At 41.1% G+C, this 25,929-nt stretch overlaps 1 protein-coding gene across 1 annotated transcript in view; it reads left to right on the top strand.

Moving 5' to 3' along the window:
* Window positions 1-25,929, top strand: part of LOC144272850 (neural-cadherin-like) — a 69,610-nt gene that overhangs the window by 36,042 nt on the left and 7,639 nt on the right. Inside the window, exons 18-29 of the mRNA XM_077831177.1 lie at window positions 1,083-1,176; window positions 2,524-2,708; window positions 2,897-3,126; window positions 7,976-8,253; window positions 8,979-9,193; window positions 10,388-10,515; window positions 17,254-17,381; window positions 18,288-18,411; window positions 19,695-19,875; window positions 21,233-21,399; window positions 22,037-22,301; window positions 24,531-24,711. Coding sequence (XP_077687303.1) covers window positions 1,083-1,176; window positions 2,524-2,708; window positions 2,897-3,126; window positions 7,976-8,253; window positions 8,979-9,193; window positions 10,388-10,515; window positions 17,254-17,381; window positions 18,288-18,411; window positions 19,695-19,875; window positions 21,233-21,399; window positions 22,037-22,301; window positions 24,531-24,711 — 2,176 coding nt within the window. The remainder of the gene's footprint in view (window positions 1-1,082; window positions 1,177-2,523; window positions 2,709-2,896; window positions 3,127-7,975; window positions 8,254-8,978; window positions 9,194-10,387; window positions 10,516-17,253; window positions 17,382-18,287; window positions 18,412-19,694; window positions 19,876-21,232; window positions 21,400-22,036; window positions 22,302-24,530; window positions 24,712-25,929) is intronic.

The raw sequence follows: 25,929 nt of genomic DNA, 5'->3' as shown, positions 1-25,929 counted from the left end.
TCCCATAAAATAAAGAAGTGAAGATCGTAGGGTATCCCTGTGTCCATTATTAATTGCTTGTTTTGTGCGAGATGGCTCATCATCCTAAAAGCATTTGAAATGAAGACACAGTTTAACTGTATATCTAGGTTAGAGTTACACTGCCAGCATGCCTGATGAGTATTGGTGGCAGGAGGTCCAATATGTAAAGAAAACTATTTTGCATTGAGCATGCACCTAATTTTGTTGAATTAGGTGCACTTAAACCAGAAGCCAGTGTAAGCAAGTTCTACAGTAGAGCAGGCTAGGTTAAGTAGGGTAGACTCTGAAGTTCTGAATTTAAAAATAGTCTATTCAATTTCTGTTCTACTTTGTATAGGTTTCTTTTACCGTGCTCATCACCATTTTATCTCAGCACCCACATTTTGCCAGATCACGACTATAACTAAACTGCACAGAGTATGGTGTGCAGAGGGGTGTTAAAGCTCACTCTCTACTCTCCTGATCACACTGCTGCTCTCTGCAGGCTCGTCTTGCTGTGTTCGAGCTGCTGTTCTACTTTACACTAGGTCACAAGAACCACAGGGGGCTGAAAACATAGCCAAGAATTGGAATGGCATAGAGGCATCCTGCCAATGCTCTCTCTTTTCCTTGCTCAGGGAGAGCTGCTATTCTGATTCTCTTCTGGTGCAGAATACTGGAGTAGCAGTAATGGCTTTACATGCAGATTTTGCTAGTGATGCAGAGTAAAATGGCTTCCCCAGATTGGAGCATCTGGGTCTTCAGCTTCTGGTTTAGTAACTTTTTGTCTCAAAAGATCAGTTTATATACTGTAGTTTTATATTCTTATTTCTTTTTACTGATTATTTGTGGGTTTTTTCCCTCCTTTATGCAATGTCTGTGGTCTTTACCCAGCTTTCCAGGTGCACTTGGAGGAGAGCTCAGACTACAGGCTATGCATTGTTTAAGAGCCTTGGATCATAACCTTCACCAAAATCAAACAGGAATATGAAAATGATAAATGAAGTAATGAATGCAGTGGAATTTAAAATCCTTTGAAAACCAAAAATTAAATGCAGATTTATTATAATTTATCTCAACAGGGAAATGGTCAACAACAGTGCTTGGGGAAGTGTTTGCACCAGATCAGGATGACTGGGACAATAAAACATTTCTCTCTGAAGGAAAAATGCTCAAGTGAGGATTGTATTTGTGTCAAACTGAGTAATATTTAATGTTTATGCTTCTGTAATTTTTTTACTCACCATGAGATTTCCCTGTGTACGTTATATGTGTAAAAGCCAGGATTATCCTATGCAACAAGGAACGTACCTCCCGAATGTTCTTTTTTGTTGATATAACTAGGTTTCAAGGAATTGGTGGTGTACACAATATTTATCTTCATCTCAAATAATGTAGGGCCACATCATGCTGTTCATTTTTAAGTAGAGCTCTCCATTACTTTTCCTAGGCATTAAGGGTGTGCTTTGTATTAGACCCAAAATAAAAATAGGCTCCAGTTTCATTTCCTCCCTTTCTGCCCCCAGGTGTTATAGTCTATTTGTATTTGATCGCATAAAGGCAACCAGTATGAGCAAAGAGTAGAATAACGCAAGATATCACAAGTGAAAGTGAATTTGGATGATCTCCTCCTAGAGCTAAATTCCCCACTGCATAAGCAGTCACAACTTGTTTTAATTCTTTGTAGTTGTGTCTGTTCATGCCAGTGTTGAACTGGGCCCCTAGACCATACTAATTCATCTGCCCACATCACAAAATGTGGGGTGCCATTAGCAGGAAATGTAGTTCTGAAGTGGCTTTGTCTCTGTTTCCCAAAATAAAAACAAAACCAAGCTTTCTTTTCCCTAGAAAATGAAGGTGTTAAAGCCTTAGTGAGCCCAGAGTTGCAGCTGGAGCTTCTGTCTGTCAGCAGCCATTGAGGGTACTAAACCATAAGAGGGTACTATTCCGTAGTAGTGACCTGGCTATAGTAGACCTCCACAGCCACTCAAAACTGCCCCTTTCATCATAGCTCATGGGCACGATGCAAGACATCTCCCTTGAAACTTCTCTTTGACAGGCACCAGTGTGGGACTAGAGGGTTTGCTCCCTCCTCTTATCACTCCTCCCTACTCACCACTGGGACCTGTGCAAGGGTATTCCTGAGTTTGAGCCATAAAGCTGTACTAATTCCTATAGACTACATACTCTGGGTCAGGAGAGGAAAGCTCATGGGCTTGGGAATTGCAGAAAAGCTACTCATTTTTATAAACTCTTCCCAAGCTTCTCCACAACTTCCCAGTACAAAGTTTTTTCTTTTTAGTGCCTTTCTGAGATTGGGCTCTGGTACCCATCAGTTGACCACGGATCCTCCATACCAACTTTCTAGGGCTTTTGTAGCTTATGAGGCCATATACCTGTGTTGCTCGGTCAGGCCCTCATATGGTAGAACGTGTATGCTGAAAGAAACCAATTCAATAATGAGTAGAGGATGTTTCTGGTTTGACTTATTAGGCTTTTCATGATTTGAAGCTTTACTTCTAGGTTTTTCAGATTAAATCAAAGGACTGGCTCTTTGGTAATGGTGGATAATGCTCCTCAGGGGACATACAACTTAAGAATCAGAGTTTCAGATGGAGTCTGGCCTGATGTAATATCTACAGTACAGATCCATGTCAAAGAGTTGGAAAATGAAGCCATACGCAATTCAGCTACTGTACGTCTGGCAGGTAAGTTTCATTTGCTGTTTGAGCTTGGTTGCTGCTGTATTTGAAAAACTGTTACTTAGATGTGATTGTAGGATAGATGCATTTGCACTGTGTATCTAGTGCTGTTGGGCTGGGGTGAGTTGAGAGATTAACCAAAGCTCTGCAGGCATTTCATTTTAGTATATTGTACTTGTGAATCCCCATCTCAGGTATTACAGCGGAGGAGTTTATAAGGAAAGATGAATATGGGAAAAGCAGACATGACAAATTTAAAGAGTTACTGGCAGAAATCTTCTCAGCTCATCCTAGTGATATCACTATCTTCAGTATGATGAACGTTGATGGAAGACAGACAAATGTAAGATTTGCAGTTCGTGGTGGCTCTTCTTATTATAGACCAGAAAAATTGCATGGTGAAATGGCAGCATTTAAAAACAAGGTATGTGCCCCAGTTTTAATTCAATGAACTTAACATTAGGGTGGTTTGCATAGATATAAACTAACTATACTAGCATCCTTTATGCAGACACAGCCACACTATGGAAGAGCATACCAGGCCTACTGATTTACTTTTTGCTTCACTTGAAGTTTTGTTATACAAATTTGTATCACAGCTTTTTCGTTTAATTTTCTTCCTCTCATCAATCCCTTTTATACAAAATTCCATTTCAATTTGTCTGGCCACTTTTTTAGTTAGGAGAGGGCAGTCTCCTCCTCCGAATCATAGCACTTTGGTCAGTTTTGTGTGATATTTTTGTGTGTGCGCATATTAAAAATATTATTATTATTACTTAATATCTACTATGCAGTATTGCCCAGAGGCCAACCAAAATATTAATCTTTAAAATGGGTAAATGGGAGGACCCATGTAGCTATAGCCCAGTCAGTTTGACTTGATTAATCAGGAGTTAAAAGGAAGGTAATATAATTAATGCCAATCAAGATGGGTTTATAGAAAATAGATCCTGTCTAGCTAACTTGATATTTTTATGAAATTACAAGTTTGATTGATGATTATTGTTGATGTAATATACTTAGGCTTTTGTAAGGCATTTGACTTGGTTCCGCATGACATTTTGATTACAAAACTAGGATGATATAAAATTAAAATTAACATGGAACATATTAAAAGGATTAAAATGAGTAACTGATAGGTCTCAACATATAACTGTAAATGGGGAATCTTCACTGAATCAGTGTGTTTCTAATGTGGTCCCACAGGAATTGGTTCTTGGCCCTATGCTATTTAACATTTTTATCAATTACCTGATAAAGTTTGTAGATAACACAAAAGTTGAGGAAGTGGGAAATAATGAAGAAAATGATCACTAATGCTGAGCCACCATCTGGACTGCTTGGTAATATGGGCATAAGCAAACTATATGCATTTTAATATGGCTAAATGTATACATCTAGAAACAAAGAATGTAGGCCATACTATAGGATGCGGGACCCTATCATGGAAAGCAATGTCTCTGGAAAAGATTTGGAGGTCATGGTGGATAATCAGCTGAACATGAGCTCCTGCTGCGACACTGTGACCAAAGGAGCTAATGCAATAAACAGAGGGGGATCTCAAATAGGAGAAGAGAAGTTATTTTACCTCTGTATTTGGCACTGGTGCGACTGCTGCTGAAATATTTTTTTTTCAGTTTTGGTGTCCACAGTTTCAGAAAGATGTTGAAAAATTGGAGCGGGTCCAGAGAAGAATTGTAAGAATGATAAAAAGATTAGAAACCTGCTTTATAGTGATAGATTCAAGGAGCTCAACCTATTTATCTTAACAAAGAGAAGGTTAAGGAGAGAGTTGATCACAATCCATAAGTACCTACATGGGGAACACATATTTGATTATGGGCTCTTCAATCTAGCAAAGAAAGGTATAACACAATGCAATGGCCAGAAGTTGAAGCTAGACAAATTCAGACTGGAAACAAGGCAGAGATTTTTAACAGTGAAGGTAATTAACCATTGTAACAATTTACTGGGGTTGTGGTGGATTCTCCATCACTGGCAATTTTTAAATGAAGATTGGGTGTTTTTTCTAAAAGATCTGTTCTGGGAATTATTTTGGGGAAATCAATTCTATGGCCTGTGTTCTACAGGGCTGGGGTCAGACTAGGTGATCACAGTGGCTCCTTCTGGCCTTGGTGTCTAAGAAGCCCCAGTGTGCCAGCTGCTGTACAAGCACATAGTAAATAACAGCCCCTGCTGCAAGGAGGTTACGATCTAAAAGATAAGACACAACAGGGAGATGAGAGAAAAGGGAGAGGAGGGGAGATGGAGACATGAAGTGGTTTCAGTGATAATAAATAGATTGTGTGTAATTCTTAGCCAGTCAGGAGCAGTAATCACAACTCGCCACCTGCCCAACTTTCATCAGACTGCAAAGTACATAATTTTGTCTATTAAACGACAATATAGAGTATTAGAATCCTTCAAATGGCCAAGGTCACAGAATCAGAGAGGCAGATACTATTCATGCAAAATAACTGCTCCTTCTCTTGTATATTTATAGAGCAATTACAATGATAATATGGAAAGTTACATTGATTTCAAATAGACTCTGCTTCATAATACATAGTGGGATGATTCATCATAGTGATAACAAGAGGATAATTTTTGCTTCACATATTTTACTGAAGAAACGGCATTTCTATTAATTATTTATCACCTTTCAGAGTTTAATGAATAGCTCTAATGAGTTATCACCAATTTTCTATACTTACAGAAACAAAACATAAATATAGAATTCCTCCATTATCTTTTGTAGATATGTTTCAGTTAACGATAAACATAGAAAATTGGCAATTAGCACTAGAATTATTCATTAAAATTTTAAATAAATAAATAAATGATGAAGTGTATTTATTTGTTACACTCCTTTGGATATGGCTTTATGATAACTGATCTTAGTGTACAATCAAAGACATCCATCCGAGTAGTCTGAAGGAATCATGATTGTCTATCTGTGCCATGTTTTTCTATAACAGTATAGCAAAACTGTCTAAACCTTTTTAATACAGAATCCCCACTAACAGCAATATGTGTAGACTGCATACCCCATAATTGCATTGACAGGATACATCATGTCACTGTGTGATATATTTCTACCTTCTTTCAATATATGTCATAATATTTATGAGGATGTATTGAAGATTAGTCATAAGGGTCGAAGTTCTTAAAAGAATGGTAGATTGAAATGAAGGCACTAGTAAAATGGAAAGAGAAGAAAAGAATGGAAGGTTTTTAAATTTGTTTTTGGCCATTAGAGTTTATTTTTAATTTGTTTTTCATACATTGTTCCACTAAAAGTAACAGCTTATTAAACATATAAAATTACCAGTCCCTAAGTCTGAGCTCACAGCAGTTTTACATTGGTGAATTCTGTTATCTTCATGGAGTTACTCCTGATTTACAACATTGTGAGGGTAGAACAAAGCCCTTAGTGTCAAGGTTCTGACACTATGGTCCAAACCCTGAAGCTTTTCATGCACCCGTAGAAAGGTCAAAACCTCTAATTCAATATCCAAACACTGCCTCTGGTCAGCCCAAGAAGTTAAATTTTCAGACACCTTTGTGCTTTTTGCCATGCTGCCCCTCATGCCTTGGACAAACTCCCTGTAAACATCCACAAAGCTAACTTATTGTCGTCCTTCAAAGCCCTCCTTGAAACTCTCCTTTGCCAACTATATTGTCTCTGAAAAAAGAAAAGGAGTCCTTGTGGCACCTTAGAGACTAACCAATTTATTTGAGCATGAGCTTTCGTGAGCTACAGCTCACTGAGCTGTAGCTCACGAAAGCTCATGCTCAAATAAATTGGTTAGTCTCTAAGGTGCCACAAGGACTCCTTTTCTTTTTGCGAATACAGACTAACACGGCTGTTACTCTGAAACCTATATTGTCTCTGTTTCTTTGTGCTCCCCCATCTAGCTATATCCATCTGTTGTCTTTTATCTTACAGTATAAGCTCTTTGGGATAGGGGATGGGGTTTTTTTGTTCTGTGTCTGTACAGTGCCGACCACAATGGGGTTCTGGGCCATCACTGGGGCTCTTTGGTGTTACAATAACATAAATAAACAATAATATTGATTGATTCATTGATTGATTGATTGGGAGACACATGATCCAGTGCATAGCGAGCTGGATGAGAGGAAGGAGAGCTAGGTTATTCTCAGCTCTGCCATTACCAGCTGTGTGACGTCAGGCAAGCTCCTTACTTCTCTGTACCTCTGTTTGCCACCAACCCTTTGCCTGTCTTGTCAATTCAGAGTGTAAGTCTTTAGGTCACAGCCTGTGTTGTGTAGTGTCGATACGATAGGGCCCCAGTCTCCGTTTTGGCCTCTATGTGATGCCTCTCTAGGATACCGTACTCTAGGATGCCGTTTGATACTGAATTAGAGGTTTTGACCTTTCCATGGGTGCATGAAAAGCTTCAGAATTTGGATCAAGGGTCAGAACCTTGACACTAAGAGCTTTGTTCTACCCTTGCAATGATGCAAACGAGGAAGTCATATAATTCAAATAATAAATATATAAATAAAAAATGAAATCCTGTGCAGAGAGGTCCCACATTACCCTGCACACTGAACATCACTGCATCTTCTTGCAGAGATGGCGGGAGGTAAATGCAGATGTGGTGGAGTTGTGTCAGCGAGTCTGAATGCAACTAGGATACACATGCCTCAAAACTTGCCTATGTAGCAAGCCATGTCCACTACTCGGCTGGGAACTCAGCAGTCCTGAATTCAATTCAATTGTGCATGTGCCTTGGTCAGGCCATGCTTCTGTATTGGGGGAGTGAACTTATGATTTACAGTATGTGGGCATAACAGGGTGAGTAGAAAACTTAACTTGGAATTTTCTTGCTGGTTGTGACCTGGCCCTTTATGAGTGAGCAAGGGTGGAGAGAAGGGTGCCTTACACTGCCCTAAGATTTTAGGCACAATCCCAGTCCCTGCACTCTGGCATCTGCCAGTCTAGCACTTTCTGGTGCCTTAGAAATATTAACAGTCCAGAACAGCTCTAATAATTTGGCTGTCAGTGATAGCAATTATTGAGTTCCAGGAAATATTGCTACTGTAAATTTTCACGCACACTGAATACATATAATTTCCTTTAAATCACTTTGATTGCTCACAAAGTCTAGGCTATTAATGACCAATTTTCATGTAATTAAAGTATTCCATAAAGTTTATGATTGTATGGATTTTCAGAACTGAAGGAACAAATGAAAACATTCCATTAGGGACAGACTGGTGATTTGTTAAACTGCGTTTCCTCTTAGATCCAATCAGCTTTAAAAGTGAACATTTCACAGATTGATGTAGACGAATGTGGGAGAATAGACTGTAGTGGTGGCAGCGGTTGTACAAACTACTTCACAGTGAGTGACATCCCAACAGTGATGGATGCTGGGAATGTGTCATTTGTCTCTGTAACAATCACCATCAGTGCAGTCTGCACCTGTTCAGCTAGAGATCGAGTTCATCAGTCTTGTGCCTCCTACCCCCGAAGCCCATGTCTCAATGGTGGGACATGTATTGACACTCTTAATGGTTACAGGTGAGGAAACTTGCACTGCAACTTTTCTTACTGTCTCTTTTATTTCTTTTTTAAAATGTTAAATGTAGTTAACAAGATACAGGACTAGAAAAGTGATAGATGCAATAAACTGTACATTTCAAATTGAGGGAAATCCAGAAAAGTGTTACATGTGCAGAAGACTGTAAACTTAATAATAAAAACAGTTCTTTATTAAGGGCCTGATCTTGGTCCTGCAGTCTTGAAGCCATTGAAAGTATAGTCTGAATAAGGACTGTCAAGATAAGGCCCTAAATGGAAACCAATGAAAAAACACAAATAAGTTAGTGGTGTTAACTCATCTCTCTATGCGGTTCTTCAACAATTTAGAATAATTTTGTGAACGGTTGTTATGATGATTTCAGATTCCACAGCTCCATCACTTTTTAGTGCTCCTTTCATGATTTCAAGATTTAATTCCCAATTAACCTTTTAGAATTTTCATAGGATTCTCATGGGATTTCTTCCGTGGGTAGGGTCACTATGAAAATAGTAGGAAATGTTTATGTTGAAAAGCTTTTCAAAAAGGGTCAAGATGACTGAGGATATTGGTTACTGGACACAGACCTTTTAACTTTTAGATCACTGAATCATATCCAGCCCAGGTTGGTAGATTAACTAAAAGTAAATGTTTTGATCATAGTATTTTTAGTTTATCTATTCATTTATTTATTTTGCTTTAGCCTTCCTCTGATTTGCTCTTTCAGATGTCATTGTTCTACTTCATTTCTTGGACCTGACTGCCAGCAGACTAAGCACAGTTTCCATGGAAATGGATATGCATGGTTTCGACCCATCAGGCCTTGTTTTGAGAGCTTACTATCCCTAGAGTTTATTACTGAGGTTCCAGATGGGCTTTTACTATACAGTGGTCCTTTATCAGATCCAGAGCCTGGGAGTCCAGAGAACTTCATGGCAATAGGTACTTGTAGGCTGTACATTGCACATAACTAAATGCTTTCTAGGGACTTGAAGTAAGGATTCTCTAGGAATTGATGTTGCATGGATAATATAGTAATTATAGTGTGAATTCTTACTTCAGTCTGATGGATTCATAAAAAGTTTGTCTCTTGAATGCAAGACCCTAGAAAAATTAGAAAAAAGTTTCCTGAAATATACTTTAGCAGAACATTTTTCTTTGATATTGTGGGTATTTTTTAGTTTACGCTAATGGGGTTCTGAGCCTATCCTAGAGCTAAAGAAATCAAAGTGAAATAGAACAGACAGATTTACAAAAAAAAAAAAAAAAAAATCCCACAAGGAAATATCTAGTGCTTTAAAGAAGTTCAGGTACTTTTGAGACAGGTATTACATGATTAATGCAGTCAGTCGCATGTCATTTTCTGTGGTTTGTGAAGACAGAAATCTACTTCTTAAAATTCTTTCAGTCTCAAGGCATTTTTGAAACATGTTTTCTTTAACAGACTATGACTTGATCGATGAATCTAGTCCCACAGCACCACCCAAGCCATATATGCAGTAGTTAAAGTTGTCTATACATCCAATGAATTTTTAATTGTTGCTCAATTATTTTCAGTGAGTTCGTGAAAGAAGATGTGTGCAGAATTGTGTATATTTTAGATTGTCCTAAATGTTGGGATATTAATCTCTGACTTGATTTTTACTTTGCTTCTGTGAGGCTGAATTTGTATTTACTTATGAATTTAGACAGGGGTTGGGATATAGCAAACCCTGTATGCATGCATGTACGTAATTAGTCTGAATTTTTACTTTAGAACGTAATATGGTATTAGTGCCTTAGTAAGGAATAGATTTCAATGTTTGGTTTAGAGCCTGATCATGAAAAAATGTTTAGTGCAGCGTATTTTCTCTGCACAGTTCAGTCAGCAGATTCCACGTACAATGAATTAACAAACAGCATACTCATTAATACAATTATAAGTAACAAGGCCAACAGACAATAACTTCTCCTACATAACACTAGCTATAGAATGTAACCACATAGTTCCTTCACTGAGCCCAGTAACCTGTGGTTGACAATAATTGTTAAACTAATCAAGTCAATACATACACCAACGTAGCAAAAGTGGAAAAATATATTTGCAGATAGATTTTTAAAAATGTAACTTTTTAATTTTTCTTGTTGGTCTTTTAGAACTTTCCAATGGCATTCCTGTGTTGAAAATTAACCATGGTGCAGGCACTGAGATGCTGCATTTCCCAAGTCACTTGAACTTGACTGACAAAAGATGGCATCGGCTTGAAGTCAGAACTAATGGTCAGGTCAGATACTTGTTTTCCACTTTATGGTTTTCTTACTTCCAGTTAGCTCTTGCATACACACAGAATTAGGAAGATATAAATGAGAAACTGGAAAATTGAGTGTTTCATTCCATATATACCTGTAAACCTGATGCACAATGTGAATATTGGGAGGATAGCACTATGAATTTCATAATCTATCCTTCTGCAGCTCCACGTCTCCCACAGTTCTGTTACATATGGGCCAGCGGTTCTCAAACTGTGGTTCAGGACACCAAAGTGGGTCGGGACCCCATTTTAATGGGGTCACCAGGGCCAGCATTAGACTTGCTGGGACCAGAGGCTCAAGCTGAAGCCTGAGCTCCATCCCCACCTGGGGCGTCGGGACTCAAGCTGCAGCCCCCTCTCCCCTTACTCGGGATAGCAGGCTTGAGCTCCGTGCCCCCTCCCTAGGGGTCATGTAGTAACTTTGTTGTCAGAAGGGCTCACGGTGCAATGAAGTTTGAGGACCCCTGATATGGGCTATTTTCCTCCTGTCTGTAGTTTCCATAGCAGTTCAAAACTGTGGCATAGCCCATGCTAGCCATGCTCATGCTCCCTTCTTCAGCTTTATGGTTCTGCCAGATCTTCTGCCTCTCCAGCAGCGGTCAAGTAACAGTTCACTTGTATTTTATATGTTTGGGGAGGTTTTTTGGGAGCGGGGGAATAGCAAGCACCCTTTCTCTCTCTCCTGGATTGGGTATTGACCAGTGGGTTGGTTTCAGATACCTGGTACCTCCCTGCCAGTCTCCTCTGCCTTTCCTCCCCCCTACTCCTATATCCCCCCAAGGCATGGCATAGCTGTTGTGCAAACACTGAGCTAAATCAAAGTGGTGCCCTATTTGTGAGTCAACTTTTACAGGCCCTTTGGAGGGCAAATTGTGCCCTGCCTGTTCTCAGCCAGCTGACACTTGCACTGCTAGGGCACAGGGTTCTGAGTTGGACAGGCACGTTGGGTCCCCCGGCTCAAGAAACCAAGACTCCAGAAAAGAAATGCCCAATCTGGAGATGAAGAGCAGAGTAAGGAAAGACTCCAAAGAAAAAAAGGAGCATTTTATCCAATAAGCCCAAGGGATAAGGCCTGGGAAGAACAGGAATGGAGAATGAAAAAGCCCTTAAGGGGCCCCAGGTCCTGTCCCCAAGTCCTAAAATGAGTCGTAAGTTCCCTAGAAAGGGAAGCAGGGCTCATACCCAGGTTTCTTTCTTCTCGGGCCTCTTGAATCAGGGAACTCTGACTATTGACTGCCATCCTTGGTGCAGGAGGAGTGGGGCCCCAAGGGGAAGGACATTGAGGGAGACATATCCAGAGAGCTCAAGGCGCTGCATAAAGCAAGCTTCTAACGCCCTAGCCACAGCTGGATGACAACACCTGCAAATAAGTCCAAAAGTCTAAAAAATCTAAAAAGAGCAAAATGAGAAAGGTATTAAAAAACCTAAGAGATATTCATCCTCTGACTCTAACACAAATTCTACTGAGAAAGGGGATATTTCAGATTCAGGCTCAGAGCAGGACATGGAAAAATGCAGCAAAGGTTTCCCCCCCTGAAATGTTTGAAACCATGTGCAGAAAAGTTGCCTCCACAATCCAGATCCAACTTGAGCAGCCAGTAGAGGACAAGCCTAAAGGCAAATACCTGCCTTCTAAGCCCTTGTTTGAGAGAGCAATCCCACTGCACCCATCCTTTGAGGATGTGAGCAGAGTGGAACGGGAAACCCCTGATAAGGATAAACACACAAGCAGGCACACATTTAGATATTAGCAGTTGCAAGAGCTAAAAATATGTTATTACCAAAAGTCAATGCTTCAGAAGCATCTCTAGCAAAAGATATGGTAATAAAATCTGAAGGGGATTTCTTTCCCAAAGCTCTAACTGATAGAAAAGTGGAAGCCACACTCAGAAGGGAATTTAAGGCTTCATCAGCCACTCTTAAAGCATCCCTGGCAGCTACATGATCTGCAATGTCCTGACTTGGATGATTTTAGGACCACGAAGGACCAAGACCATCCTGACTTCCACCCTACACTTAAGGAAATTTCCCTAGCAACAGCTTTTGTGGCAGAATCCAACAAATGGACGCAATAAGATTTTTAGGCAGGGTCATGGCATCCAGCTCAGAGACACCACATCTGGCTTTGAAGATTGATGCTCACTCTAAACAAAATCTGTGCTCATCTAAAGTCACAGGCTCTCTGTTCTTTGGGGAAAAACTAGACAAAATAATGGCAAAAAGTGCTGCCAAACTGAAACCCTCCCTCCCCTCCCCACTCAGTGCTCCAAGGAGGATCTACAATCTCAGAAGCAGACAAAAATACTCCTTTTGTCCATCTTCTTCATGAAGGTACCAGAGGAAAGACATCAGCTATATCATGGGAAAATTCTGAAAGCAGGGATTGAGTGGAAAATCCAGAGGTGGATTGAGAGCCCACTGTGACAACAAAAGTGCCTCCATCAAGATCTGAATCTGGAGGCAGAATTTCCCACTTCTTAGAAGAACAGTCGCAATCAACCACAGACAAGTGGGTAAGAGAGACGTTGAGTTGCCAACACTCCTTCAAACTAAGGTTACCACCCCAACCCTCCTTCATCCAATTCTCCATCTCAGGTGACCCCATCAAATACAAGCTGGTGTTAAATGAAATCTCATATCTCCTGGACATAGCAGCACTAGAAAGAGTTCCCTCAGAAGACAGATTCTTAAGACTATGCTCCATTTTCTTCATTGTCCAGAGTTATATAGGAGGTCACAGCGGTCCTGGATTTCAAGCAGCTCACCACTAGATGAAGAAAATGAGATTTCAGATAGAGACCCTAACTTTAACAGTAGTATCCCTGCTCCAAAGGAATTTTCTTGCTTCTGTGAACCTAGGAGATTCATATCTCCACATTCCCATACAGCCATGCTACCACATACTGCTGAGATTTGTGTACAGCATGGTACACTAGCAGTATCAAATGCTTTCGTCAGCCCCCAGGGTCTTCATCAAGATGCCGGTGGTCATAATAGCCAGAGTAAGGTCTCAGAGTACTTACCTGTATCCCTTCCTAGATGACATCTTGATCAGAGCTCTGACCCAAACCATGATGCACAGTGCCACAATCCAGATGCAGGATCTGCTTCAAGCACACAGATTTGTGATAAACACCAAGAAGAGCATTTTCACTCTCTCCACATAGATAGTTCATCTGGGAGTGGATATAGACACTATGGCAAAAGTCTACCCATCACTGGTTAGATTCCACAAGATCCAGAACCTGATAACCATGCTGGTAAAGTGGGCAAGGCTGACCATAGCTCAGTGTCTAGTTAATTGGCCTCCTGGTTTCATGTATAGGAATCATCCTATGGGCAAAGTTCTGTATCAGGTGCCTCCAGGTCTCTCCCCTGAAGGTATGGAATCATTCACCAGAACACATGCAAGATCGGGTACTGCTTCTGAACTAGGGGCTCATCTCTCTTTACAATGGTGTGCAGTCCCACAGAAGATCCCCAAGTGTCTTACTAGCTGTAGCTTACTACAATGGTGTCCAGACCCACAGGCACTCACAACCGATGCCAGCCTGACAGGAGCTGGGGCATTGGATAGTGCAAGGTGCCGGGAACCCCAGGGAAAGGAACCATAACATCAACCTGTTGGAGATCAGAGCTGTCAAGATGAGCCCAACGAAAGTTCCAGAACTACCTAGACAGCAAACTTATTCTGGTCCAATTGGACAATATGGCCATTATGGTGTATATCAACAACGAAGGGGAATGAGGAATTTAACCCTACACGCAAAAGCAATGGAGATAATGGAATAGGCAGACAGGACCCTCTCTTCCGTAAGAGCAATGCATATAAAAGGAAAGCTGAACCAAAAGGCAGACTGGTTCTGCAGGTGCACAGTCAGCAACACAGAATGATGTCTGAATCAGGGAGTCTTCACTCTGATTTCTCAGTGCTTTACCAGGGAAGCAGACCCCAAATCCCTGGGGACGGATGCTGTTTTTGCACAAATGGTCACAAGGCCTGCTATACACATTCTCACCCTTTCCACTTCTAGGAAAAGTGATCCAGAAAATAAGGCAAGGAGAAACAAAAGTGAAAGTGTTAGCTCTGCACTGGCAAAAGAGACTATGGTTCTCCAATCTGATAGAACTGAAATTAGAACCACCATTGCAGCTACCAGTGAGACTAGAGATACTTTACCAAGACCCATCCACCATCCAGACCCAGTCTGTCTACAACGGACAGTCTGGCTATTGAGGGGGAAGCAATAGCTTCATTAGGGCTGTTTTCCAAAGTGATTGGAACTCTGTTCTTCTCCAGGTGAGCTTCAACTACCTGCCTGTAGATGCAAGCCATGTATTTCATGCCTGCATGACCAACTGGCAGCCACTGGGCTGGATCTGCACTGCGGGACGATTCCATCTGGCCCCCATGGAGGACGCTCTGCACTGTATGACCTGACCCGCACCATATGAGTGAGGTCATGCTGCATAGAGGGATGCCATTTTGGACCGCGTAAGGCATGCAAGTATTGTTGCATGCCTTACTAAAACTGTCATGACTTGCCACTTCAACACTAAAGGCCTAATACTCCATGTGGACAAGGTTTAGCTTGTGTCAAAAACAGCAAAAATCTCAAGGATTCTGATATTGCAGTTACCCCATACATATCAGAATTATGAGACACGCTGAGCTGCAGAATGCTAAATTTCTTATCTGGCAATTACCTTTCTGCTAGCAGCGTCTCACACACTTCTAAGCTCCCTGATTGGCTTCCTAGCCAAGGGACAATATTTAATTTTGATAGCTATGCTTGTAGGCTATAGCCTACTGTAGTTTACTTGTTCACATTGATGTTACTGTTACTAATCACAGCTTTAGAATGAATCATCTGGCAGCAAGCTGGAGAAGGTAGAGTGGCTAACATGGGCTGTCCAACAGCTTTGAACTGCCTCTGGAAACTGCAGACAGGAGGGAATAGCCCATATGTATCAGAGTTGTGGGAGATTCTGCTAGCAGAAAGGAAATTATCTGGTAAGACATTTACTGATCTTATACATTTGCACAGTTTAGGGTCAGATTTTTTTTTAAAAGTAGGCACACGAATACATGCAATTTGTAGATGCAATGTTAATTTTCACAAATAAACTAACATCTTTTTAGTCTCCACTCAGTTAATTGTGTGCACAAATGTGCCAAATTATCCATTTGCAAGTGCAATTATCCATTTTGTGAGTGTGACTATTGTAATCAAATGCACAAATTAAATGCACAGTTGCATGTCCATTTCTTCGTGTTTTTATATATTGCTTTTGGTTGTAATATAGAAAATGGCACAGAAAATGGCAAAACCCTTTATTGATCAGGACACACAGACAAATGAACACAAGACACAGAGTATAGATTTTAAACAACAGGGTACAACTTTAGGTATTTAACACTGGGGAGAGGCATTCCTGTTCTCTGACGCCAGGAGATTATCTGAGTTCAGGATACCATACAACCAGTAATTTGGGGTAGACCTGCCTGTGCCTTCCCCTAGGACTCAATTCACTTCCAAATCCTCTTCATCTCCCCCTAATTGTGTGTGTGTGTGGGGGGGGGGGTAGAGATTACCAGGACCTCAGTCAGTGAAGACTTCAGGTCTCCCCTTTTTTCCATAGGCAAAAGGACCACCAGTGCAATGCTGGGTCCCACTTACTTCTGGAAGACTGGTCCTTTTTAGTCTTATCTGTGCTGGCCACTGAGGACACCGCCAATTAGTATCACATTTAGGGTCACATCCTGACCCACACTACTTGGTAGCGATTTCTAGAATTGCCAGCTTTGGTTGGATGAATTCCTGGAGATTTTATCACATGACATAATTTTTAATTAAAGATTAATCTTTCATTCCTGGAGACTCCAGGACAGTCCTTGAGGGTTGGCAACCATAGCGATTTCCTGCCTGGATCCAGTCCCTAAGGTCATGGAGCCAAATGTCTGCCCCCACATCAAGAGAGGAACTTTGTCGCCCCTAAAAAGCTTGAGCCTTGAATATTGGATGTCTCTGTGTGTGATCTCTGAGCCACCTACTCTGAAAATTAAACTAGCCAGTTCCCAGTTAACATTTTTTTCAGGCCCTGGGCTGGATTGACAGCTTCCTGCCAAACTCGCTTTGCAAGCAACCTTGACCAAACCAGTCTTGTGTGTAATCTCCACTCTCTAATCAATTCCACATCCCTCTGAATGCTAATTCTTAAATTCAGTTTGGTGCAAGCCCCAAGATCATTTACACTAAGGTGAAAAATTAGGACATTTGGTGACTGCAGTCCGGCCATCGTCAAGTGAGAAGGAGCGTTAGCTGATCGGCCATATCATCACAGGCATACAGCTTCAGCCTTGAATCTCAGTTGTAATCCACCTGCTGACCTAGTCACCATCTCGCTGGCCCAATGCGCAATAGAAAGCCTGCAGATCCAGACATTGACCCTCCTCACAATGTCTCCTGCAATCACAAATGACAAGGTTAGTGTGGGCCCCTGGCATGGCCTAGCAACCTACTGGTAGGGTGAATATAGGTCCTGTAACACTCCGGTTTCCGGCGCCCAGTTCCCCAGAACTGCCATTTGCATAGTGCAAGGGAGAGGGAAATGGCTAAAACTTCAGTACAAGGTTTGAAGCAGTTCAGTGAAGCACAGTGTAATTCTTCATTTTATGGTATGACAGTAGCCTTATATGTTTTGGTGCAGGATGTTCGATTCACTTTGGATCGTTGCAGTGCAGCTATCGTTTCAGAGATAGAGGGACCAGGTAAATGGTTGTCAACTGAAGACCGCACAAACTGTGAGGTCACGGAGACTATTCCACAAAGAGGAAGGTAACAGTGCACTTCTGGAGATTAACTGAAAAATAATTTAATATCTTTGAACATCTAATTTATAAAGATGAAAGGAGGGTTGTTAATGCTTCAGAAGACATCTGTGGATTTCTACAGTGTTTTCTATCCAAGGATCTCAAAGCGCTATACAAACATTAATGAACTAACCTACCTCAGAGTTTGTGATATGCTCAAAGTCATAGATCAAGTCTGTAGTAGATCCAGGAACAGAATCCATATCTCCTGTACTATGCCTTTACCACATGATTATTCTCCCTCACCCGACAGACACTCCTTAATTATTAAACAGTTATTGGACCTGTTACTCCAAACCTTACTAACAAATTTGTTCCATTGACTTTAAACGGAGCAGGGTTGGACCCCAACTAAATCAGATTTTATGTGCTCAATACTGTAAATCTTGTAAATTCTCAATTAAAACTAGTAACAAACATAAATGTGTAAGGGCAAATTTAGCTGTCAATTATACAAGTGTAAATCTGGAGTAATTCCAGCCCTACACTTCTGTGATTGTATGACTTCAGTAAGATTACCTTAATGGTGCCAATCTATATAACTGAGAGTAATTTGTAATCCTGAAGTCTGATTCGTAGATTGTAACACCTTAAAACTCCCACCACTTCAGTGCTAAACTTGAAAATGCCATATGTAATCCTTAGGGCCAAATTCTCTTCTGGGTGACTCCATTGTTTTCAGTGGAGTTACACTAGCAGAGAATTTGGTTTTTAGTTTTTCTTATCCTTGTAGAAAGTTGCCATTCCTCAAATTTATTGTTTGGAAATGCAAGAGTGGTGTTATTTATCTTCCCTATACTGCAGTGTATGTATTTTAAGGTAAAACATGCCCATTTATATTCATTTTTATTATGCATCTCACTGTTCAAAGGTATTTGGATGTGATCCAAGTTCTTCAGCTGGGTGGTGTAAAAGAATCAATTCCGTATTCATACCCTCAGTTACAGCACAAGCATTTTACTGGCTGCCTGCGCAATTTAATCTTGGATACTCAGGTAAGAGAGGAGGTGTCATGATTTTTGCATTTGTAAAGATGTATTACTTTTGGGTCTAGAGTTTTAGGAATTTTGTATGAGAAATGGGATTTGTATTCTGAAGATGTAGACACTCTTCTGGTTCTGATTAGTAATGGACTGACCCCATAAGGGTTTAGTAGTTTCCTGCAGGATTGGCCCTATAGTGCATCTCTTATTTTCAGTGAGTTGCCTACATACTTATTTTTTACCCTTTTTTGAGCAATTGTTATATGTTCAGCAGCGGAAATGTACAAGATATGTCGTTTACATTGAATAGCAAATAGAGAATTTAATGTTAAGGTCTTAGGCTGATGAGTCATTTCAAATAATGCTAAATCATGGGAAAGTAGTTGTCATTAGGACTCTTGAGTAGGCTGTAACCTCCACAAATTGCCATAAAAGTGATCATTTTGCTTAGCAACGCTATGAAGATGTAGAAGCTAGATAAATTTGTTACCATATATAAAGCAATAGAATATACCATTTATGGGTTTAATGACAGTTGGCATCTCTGATTCACACTGAGGCCAGCCAGCTTGATGAAATGTGTTGTCATTTGTGCTTCTCTGGCAATGTGGGAGTCCACTGGGGAACAGCAAAAGCCAGCTTCCAGTCTGTTATAATGTTGGTTGAACAGGTAGATGAAACTTTAGAGGCACACATCATGGCTTCAGATACACATGTGCAGCTCCCATTAAAGTAAACCACCACTTGGGGTTTTTTCTATTAAATGTCAGATTCATCTCAGCTTATATCAGGCACAATGATATTGGCTTTTTTTTTTTTCATGGATAGTATAATTAACATAAAAACCTCTCTCTTACCTGGAAGCAGATGTTTCTGTGAGACCCAGACTGTGCTGTTGTTTATCTCCTACTGTCCCACCTTCTATTGTTTATCCATCTATCCTGCCAGGTAACATTCCCTAACTCCCCCACAAGGAATTTCTGAATGTTAATGAAATATATATAGACCCATGCCAGCTTTATTTTAAATGCTGGAGTTTTCCTTTAGTCAGTGTGTGTTGCTTGAGTGTATCCGTATGCAAAATATGACCCTTGTTGTTCAATATTTAAAAGTCAAACATTTATTAAACATGTCAAAAACTAGTGCCTTTTAAAACAAAACATGGCTTCAGCTCTACAAAAGAGAGAAATTAGAATTATACAGACAGTGTGGTGTAGTGTAGCTATTGATCTCTGGGATAAAGTTTAACTGCTTGTTAAAATGAAGTCACAATGTTCTCTGATTTTCTCTTTAAGGTGTATGACCTTGAATCTCCTGCAGAGTCCCTGAATAGCTCCCCTGGCTGTGCACTGACAGATGGGAGCTGTGAGGCCACGGGCTCCTCTTCCTGTGGCATTCATGGGAGATGTCTTGGCGAGTGGGCCTCATTCAGCTGTCACTGTTTGCCAGGTTACTATGGCTACAGATGTGATAAAGGTGAAGTCTTTTTTTCTCTATGATGTTATTAGTGGCTGTGATGGTGCAGCTTATGGAACAGTACCCTTAAGATGTTCACAATTAATGACACTTTTGATAAGGCTTTGAACATACTGATTGCCCAGGATCATATTCTAATTTTTTGGTTGGGTATTTTTTGTTAATCCCACCCCTCATTTTAATTCCTTTGTGAAATGTCTTCCTCATCACCAGATCGTCTCTTTTACACTGATGGTATCTATGCAACTGGGTGTGGTGTTCTGTCCTATCTGGTGGCACCAAGACCACTTAGAGAGAGGTGAGTCTGCTCTACAGCCTTAGCTAAGAGCCAGTTGACTTTTAGCTCATGCAGTAGAGGCTCATTCACTAAGCTCCAGAAGCTCCAGGTTCGATCCCGCCCGCCATCGACTAGGGTCTGTCGGTGTTACACACTCACTAATTGGGATGGGACAGAATCAGAATTGCTCAGCTGCGTGTCATAAGCACTGTACTGCTAACATCAAAAGGATATTATTTTCTAGGGCCAAGAGGTCTGTGTTTTTGGTGCAGGAGGATCTGAGTTCCATCCCTGCTGCCTCCAGGTGGCCAATGTTTGCAGCAAAGTGACAACCATAAAGTCCTAGGTAGCCACAGATTTGTTACACTGATTTAAATGTGTCCTCATCCTCTTCCCATTGTCTTGGTCAGAGACTGTGGGCAGACAGGAGAGACTGTGTTTGATCTGCATCCTGAAGCAGGAGTTCAAAAAGGAATTCAGTCGATTGCTGGAGAAAAAGAAGAGTTAATTGAGCACAAGTAAAAGGCATTTCCATTGTGTTGCTAAATGAGGCCTTATCTAACTTGTGTTAATTTTAAAGGCGCTGCTGTAAACATGCTTTAAAAACAATTAAAATATTCATTTCTAGTTATGGAGCTACATGGACTGGTCCTTGGTCAGCAGGCTGGGAAAAGAGGAGGAGTGCTGGGGAGGCACTGGGCTCAGTCACTTGGGTAGGGATCCCTGTGCAGAAAATATGCTCAGTCCCTGGGGGAAGGAGCAGTGTGAGGGAGGACCTCCTGTTACTTTCTGTTAACCCCCTCTGAGCATTTTAAACAGCAGCATTAACAGGATCCAGATGGAGATGCGCTTAACCCTACTCAGTGGAGGAATATACCATGTCTTTGAAAATGAAGGCAGGGAAGAGCTACTGGGAGAGCAGTGGCAAAGTCTTGAAGGACTTCCCCAAAAAGGCATGTTATGTCAGCACTGGAGACCATTTCACTGGGCTGTTTACACTAATTTGGAGAAATTCTTTATTTTACTTACATCGCTCTTTTCCTGCTTAGGGTAATTTTTAAAAGTTTTTGAATTTCTTAGTTGCCAAAGAATACTCCTTTGGGCCAGGGAGCCACATTCGGTATCTGCTTCCCGTTGCTGTGCCTGCCCGCAGGACGCTGTTAGAGGTGACGGTCAGGACACGACAGCCCAATAGTGTCATCATGAGCATGTCTTCCCGAGCCAAGGATGAACACATCACCCTGCAGGTTAGTGAATAGTCTTGGACACACAGCACAGAGTAGAATTCAGTTCCAGCTCATGTGTAGCCCAGTGAAACATGGATAAGAGAGTACTTTTGTGCTGTACGCTGCCCTAGCAAGTAAAATACTACTTGAAAATCTGTACTGTACAATTCTGTTAATTCATGCTAGTAAAGTGGGCCTGATTCTCCACTAGTTAAACTGACTGTACACTTGTGTCATCCCATTGGCTGCAGTGGAGTTACATCGGTGTACAATGGGATCAGAACAGTGATCCATCTAGTCCTGTGTCCCCATCTAATATCCCATCACAGGCCATTGGGCCTATTTACCATGAATATTTAACTACCAAAACCATGTTATCTCATCATACCATCTCCTCCATAAACTTATCAAGTTTAAATCTTAAAGCCAAATAGATCTTTCGCCCTCACTGGTTCCCTTGGAAGGCTATTCCAAAACTTGGACTGAACTGGCAACATAGATGTGACAGAATCACATTCCTAACCCCCTGAGCCAGTCCGTTGTCTTTGTCTAAGTTTAAGTAAACATTTTTGTCAAGATAGTTCATTAGTTAAAAGAAGTTTGGTTGAAGTAACCTGACAGATCAAATACAGGACTGATAGTGATTTTCTTCCACAAGGTTGTTCAGGGATTCTTAATGGTCTCATATAACCTGGGCGATGGAGACTATGCTGTAAACCTTCCCTCCTACAACATTGATAATGGTGAGTGGCATCATATCACCCTGGAGAGAATTGAAAACGAATTTACCATTCGCCTTTATGAAGGAGGTGGGAAGAGAGAAATCCTGAGAGCAGCAGGAGTATGCAAAGAGATTGTGATTGATCCCAGTAGGTTGGTCCTTGGAAACACTTACCCTGTCAATCAGAACCGAAGTTTTCAAGGTAAGGAACTCTTGGTTTAACTGGGGCATAAGAATGTAGAAGGCCTATTGGTATGATGTGTGCACATTAAGTGAAGTTCACTTTCTCGGCACAAAGCCTGAGTTGAACGGATTTTTTGCAAGGCAACTTTGTGGGGATTTGTCAAGAAAGTCAAAATCCACCCATACCTAGGGGAAAGGTACAGGAAAAGCCCCATCCACAGCTTATACTTTAGCCACTGGGCTAAAACAAGGGCAGTGACTTCTGCATACCACCTATCCAGAGGTTTGTGGCAACAGGTTCTGTGTATAATTGGAAATCCACTGGTTTCAACCCCCTCCAGTTGTACTGCAAATTTCCCTCCTGAATTAGATATGCAAGCCTGGATTTGCCATGTGCATCCATTTTGCAGCTGCCCAAGCCTAAAAAGCAGAACCGTAGCAGTTCTCTACATTTGGGGCATCTGTTGCCCCTACACTGCTGGGTGAATTACCTTCTTGTGAGAAGTATTGTTCATTGCTAGGGCCCTACTAAATTCACAGCCATGAAAAATGTGTCACGGACTGTGAAATCTGGTTTCCCACTGTGAAATCTGGTCTTTTGTGTGCTTTTACCCTATACTATACAGATTTTATGGGGGAGACCAGTGTTTCTCAAATTGGGGGTCCTGACTCAAAAGGGAGCTGCAGGTGGAGTCACAAGGTTATTTTAGTGGGGTCATGGTATTGCCACCCTTACTTCTGCACTGCCCTCAGAGCTGGGCAGCCAGAGAGTTATGGGCCAGGCACCCAGCTCTGAAGGCAGCATCCCACCAGTAGCAGCAGAGATGTAAGGGAGGCAATATCATACCAGGCCATCCTTACTTCTGCCTTGCTGCTGGTGGTGGCTCTGCCTTCAGAGCTGGGCTCCCGGCCAGCAGCCGCCGCTCTCCAGCTGCTCAGGCCTGTAGGCAGCACTGCCACCAGCAGCAGTGCAGAAGTAAGGGTAGCAGCACCGCAGCCCCTCCCCACCAAACTCCTTTTTGCGTCAGGACTCCTACAATTACAACACCGTGACATTTTGGATTTAAGTAGCTGAAATAATGAAATTTATGATTTTTAAAATCCTGTAACCATTGAATTGACCAAAATGGACCATGAATTTGGTAGGGCCCTATTCATTGCACAGCACATTGCAAAACAGATTTTCTTAACTTTAAATGCTGCTAGGAAAACAGCAATAGGCTATGTGGATTTTGGATTACTGAGGCTCAGGTCTCCCAGCTGAAAGATTATAATGGTGTCAACTGGAACTTCCACTAGGACAGGCTAAAATGTTCCTTAAACTAGAGTTAAGGTTTTAATTATGTATCAACAACTGATTGAAAAAGGTCTTAATATAATGTTGTAGATTAAAATGCAAACAACTCTCATGAAAACAGAAAATGTGAAGTTAAGGTTACAAAAAGGGGAAGCAGAGAAACACGGAGCCATGGGTACCAAAACCAACCTTTACTGTGCCCTCATATTTCCACTCATCCTCCATGCAGGTGTGGGATTGTACTGTATCTTCAATATTGGCATACAATCCACATACCCCACTACACTGTACAATACTGCACAGACAAACGTATAATCTCTGCATCACACATCTGCCATCTTCGTGACCAGAGGTTGGCCTTCAGTTAATCCTCCTGTGACAAGACAGTAACATCTCTGGGGAGAGAAGGGATGCTCTGGTGGGTGAAACATAGGAGAGGGAGTCCCAAAACCTGGTGTGACATATATGCACCTGGGTCCTACATTCTGTTTACAAATCCAGTCAGTATTGTAATTTTTTATTGGTAGTGCATCCCCAGCCTCCTCAGTCATTATTGGTCTTTTTTTTTCTTGTATGAAAGAGAACCTTAATATAGTTCTTTTTCACACACACACCCTGAGACACAGGTGAACACTGGAGGAGCACACTCTCTCTCCTTCTTAGAAATCATAGTAAAATGGTGAATTGGTAACTGCCACAGGTGTCTTTCACTCAATCAGATAGGGAGCTGGATAATAATCGGGATGCAACTCCAAAATTTGGATATTGGGATCTGGCCCATATCTAATGGGATGGATCAGACTTCCCTAAAGTTTTGGAAAATAACTTTGTGGCTTCGGCCCATCTCTAAATATAACATATGCTCAGTCTGATAGTACTGACAGCTGTTTCAAATAGTACTTCTTGCTGAATAGCTTTCAAAACCCAAGTCCCTTTTGTTTTTTGCCTTAGGATGTATGAAGGATGTCAGATTTAATAACTACAGGCTGCCTCTGGATACTCATACTAAGGAGCTGGTGTCAGTATTAAGTGCCCAAGGAGTGAAAGAAGGCTGCTCTTCAGAGGCTTGTAGGAACAACCCCTGTAGCCAGCCATTTATTTGTATTGACTTGTGGATGATGCATGAATGCAGGTAATTGGGGGAAGCAAAAGCATAAAAAATGCCACGGCAACGTGGGAGGGTTGGATGCTGAAAAGTATGTAAGTTGAATCTTGCCACTAGAAAGTCCTCTGTATTGCATCATCCAGTTAAAACGACAGTGAAATACAGGGCCAAATTTTACCCTTGTTTATGCCTCTGCAACCTCATTAGCTTCAGTAGAGTTTACTGATGTAAATCAGAGCACAGTCCCTTTCAACCAGCTCCTCAACTGGTATAAAATGGTGTATCTCCAATGACTGCAATTAAGGTAAACAGATTAACACCAGCTGAGCATTTGGCTTTCTGCTCTATTAAAGCTGCTCATGGAGTATTGCAAATACAGAACAATTTGACCCACTTTCTGAAAACTGAAATTGGGAAGTAATATGGAATGACTGTGCTACTAGATTTCTAAAATGAGCAGCTCTGAAGATAGCCTGGATATAAACATTGTTTTTGTGTGTCAGATGCCCTTTAAACAGTAGAAAATGTTAGGCATAAATCAGAGGATATGATCTATAGTGAATGCTGTATCTTGTCATACTAAGTTCAAGCAGGAGTGCTACCATGTACATTCATTATTATGGGATAATCAAAATTGTGACAATGCTTGAAGTGACTTTTTAAAAAACACAAAACCCTGTTTCTCAAATCAAGAGAGTCAGTCACCTTCAGAACATATTTTCCTGCAAAACCTAAAGGGGCTTAATCCATATTCAGAGTTAACTCCTGACAAATTTAATACCTTAAAACAAAGAAACAAACAAACAAGACATCTGAACCTAGCTCAAAAGTATATTTTATAACCAGGAGAAAACTGAAAACATGAAAATACTTGTGTTTAGGCTGACAATCTATATGACAAGGTACAGCTGGATGCAGTTTCGAAGAGCCAGAGTGTTTCTAAAAATTATGGTTTAAGATGGAAACATCAGCTCATTCTTCATTCTAAGGCTGGCTTCACTGCAAAATTAACTCCAGTTATCTCCACCGAGTTAACACCTCTTGAGTTAGCCTAGCGCAAATGAATGTAGTCATGCTGCGAAACAGCAGAGTGATTGTTAGCCGTTGATGAGCTGTGCTAGCTAACTAGAGCTGTAGCCTGTACCCCCTGATGTGCCAGCTGACTCAAGTTAAAAGCACCACCACTCTCAAGTAATGGGGTTTTTCTGTAGATGAGACTCGAGTTAGGAACACTTGAGTTACAAC

The sequence above is a fragment of the Eretmochelys imbricata genome, chromosome 12, assembly GCF_965152235.1.
Source record: "Eretmochelys imbricata isolate rEreImb1 chromosome 12, rEreImb1.hap1, whole genome shotgun sequence".
NCBI classification, from domain to species: Eukaryota; Metazoa; Chordata; order Testudines; family Cheloniidae; genus Eretmochelys; species Eretmochelys imbricata.
This window is presented reverse-complemented; position numbering and strand designations above follow the sequence as displayed.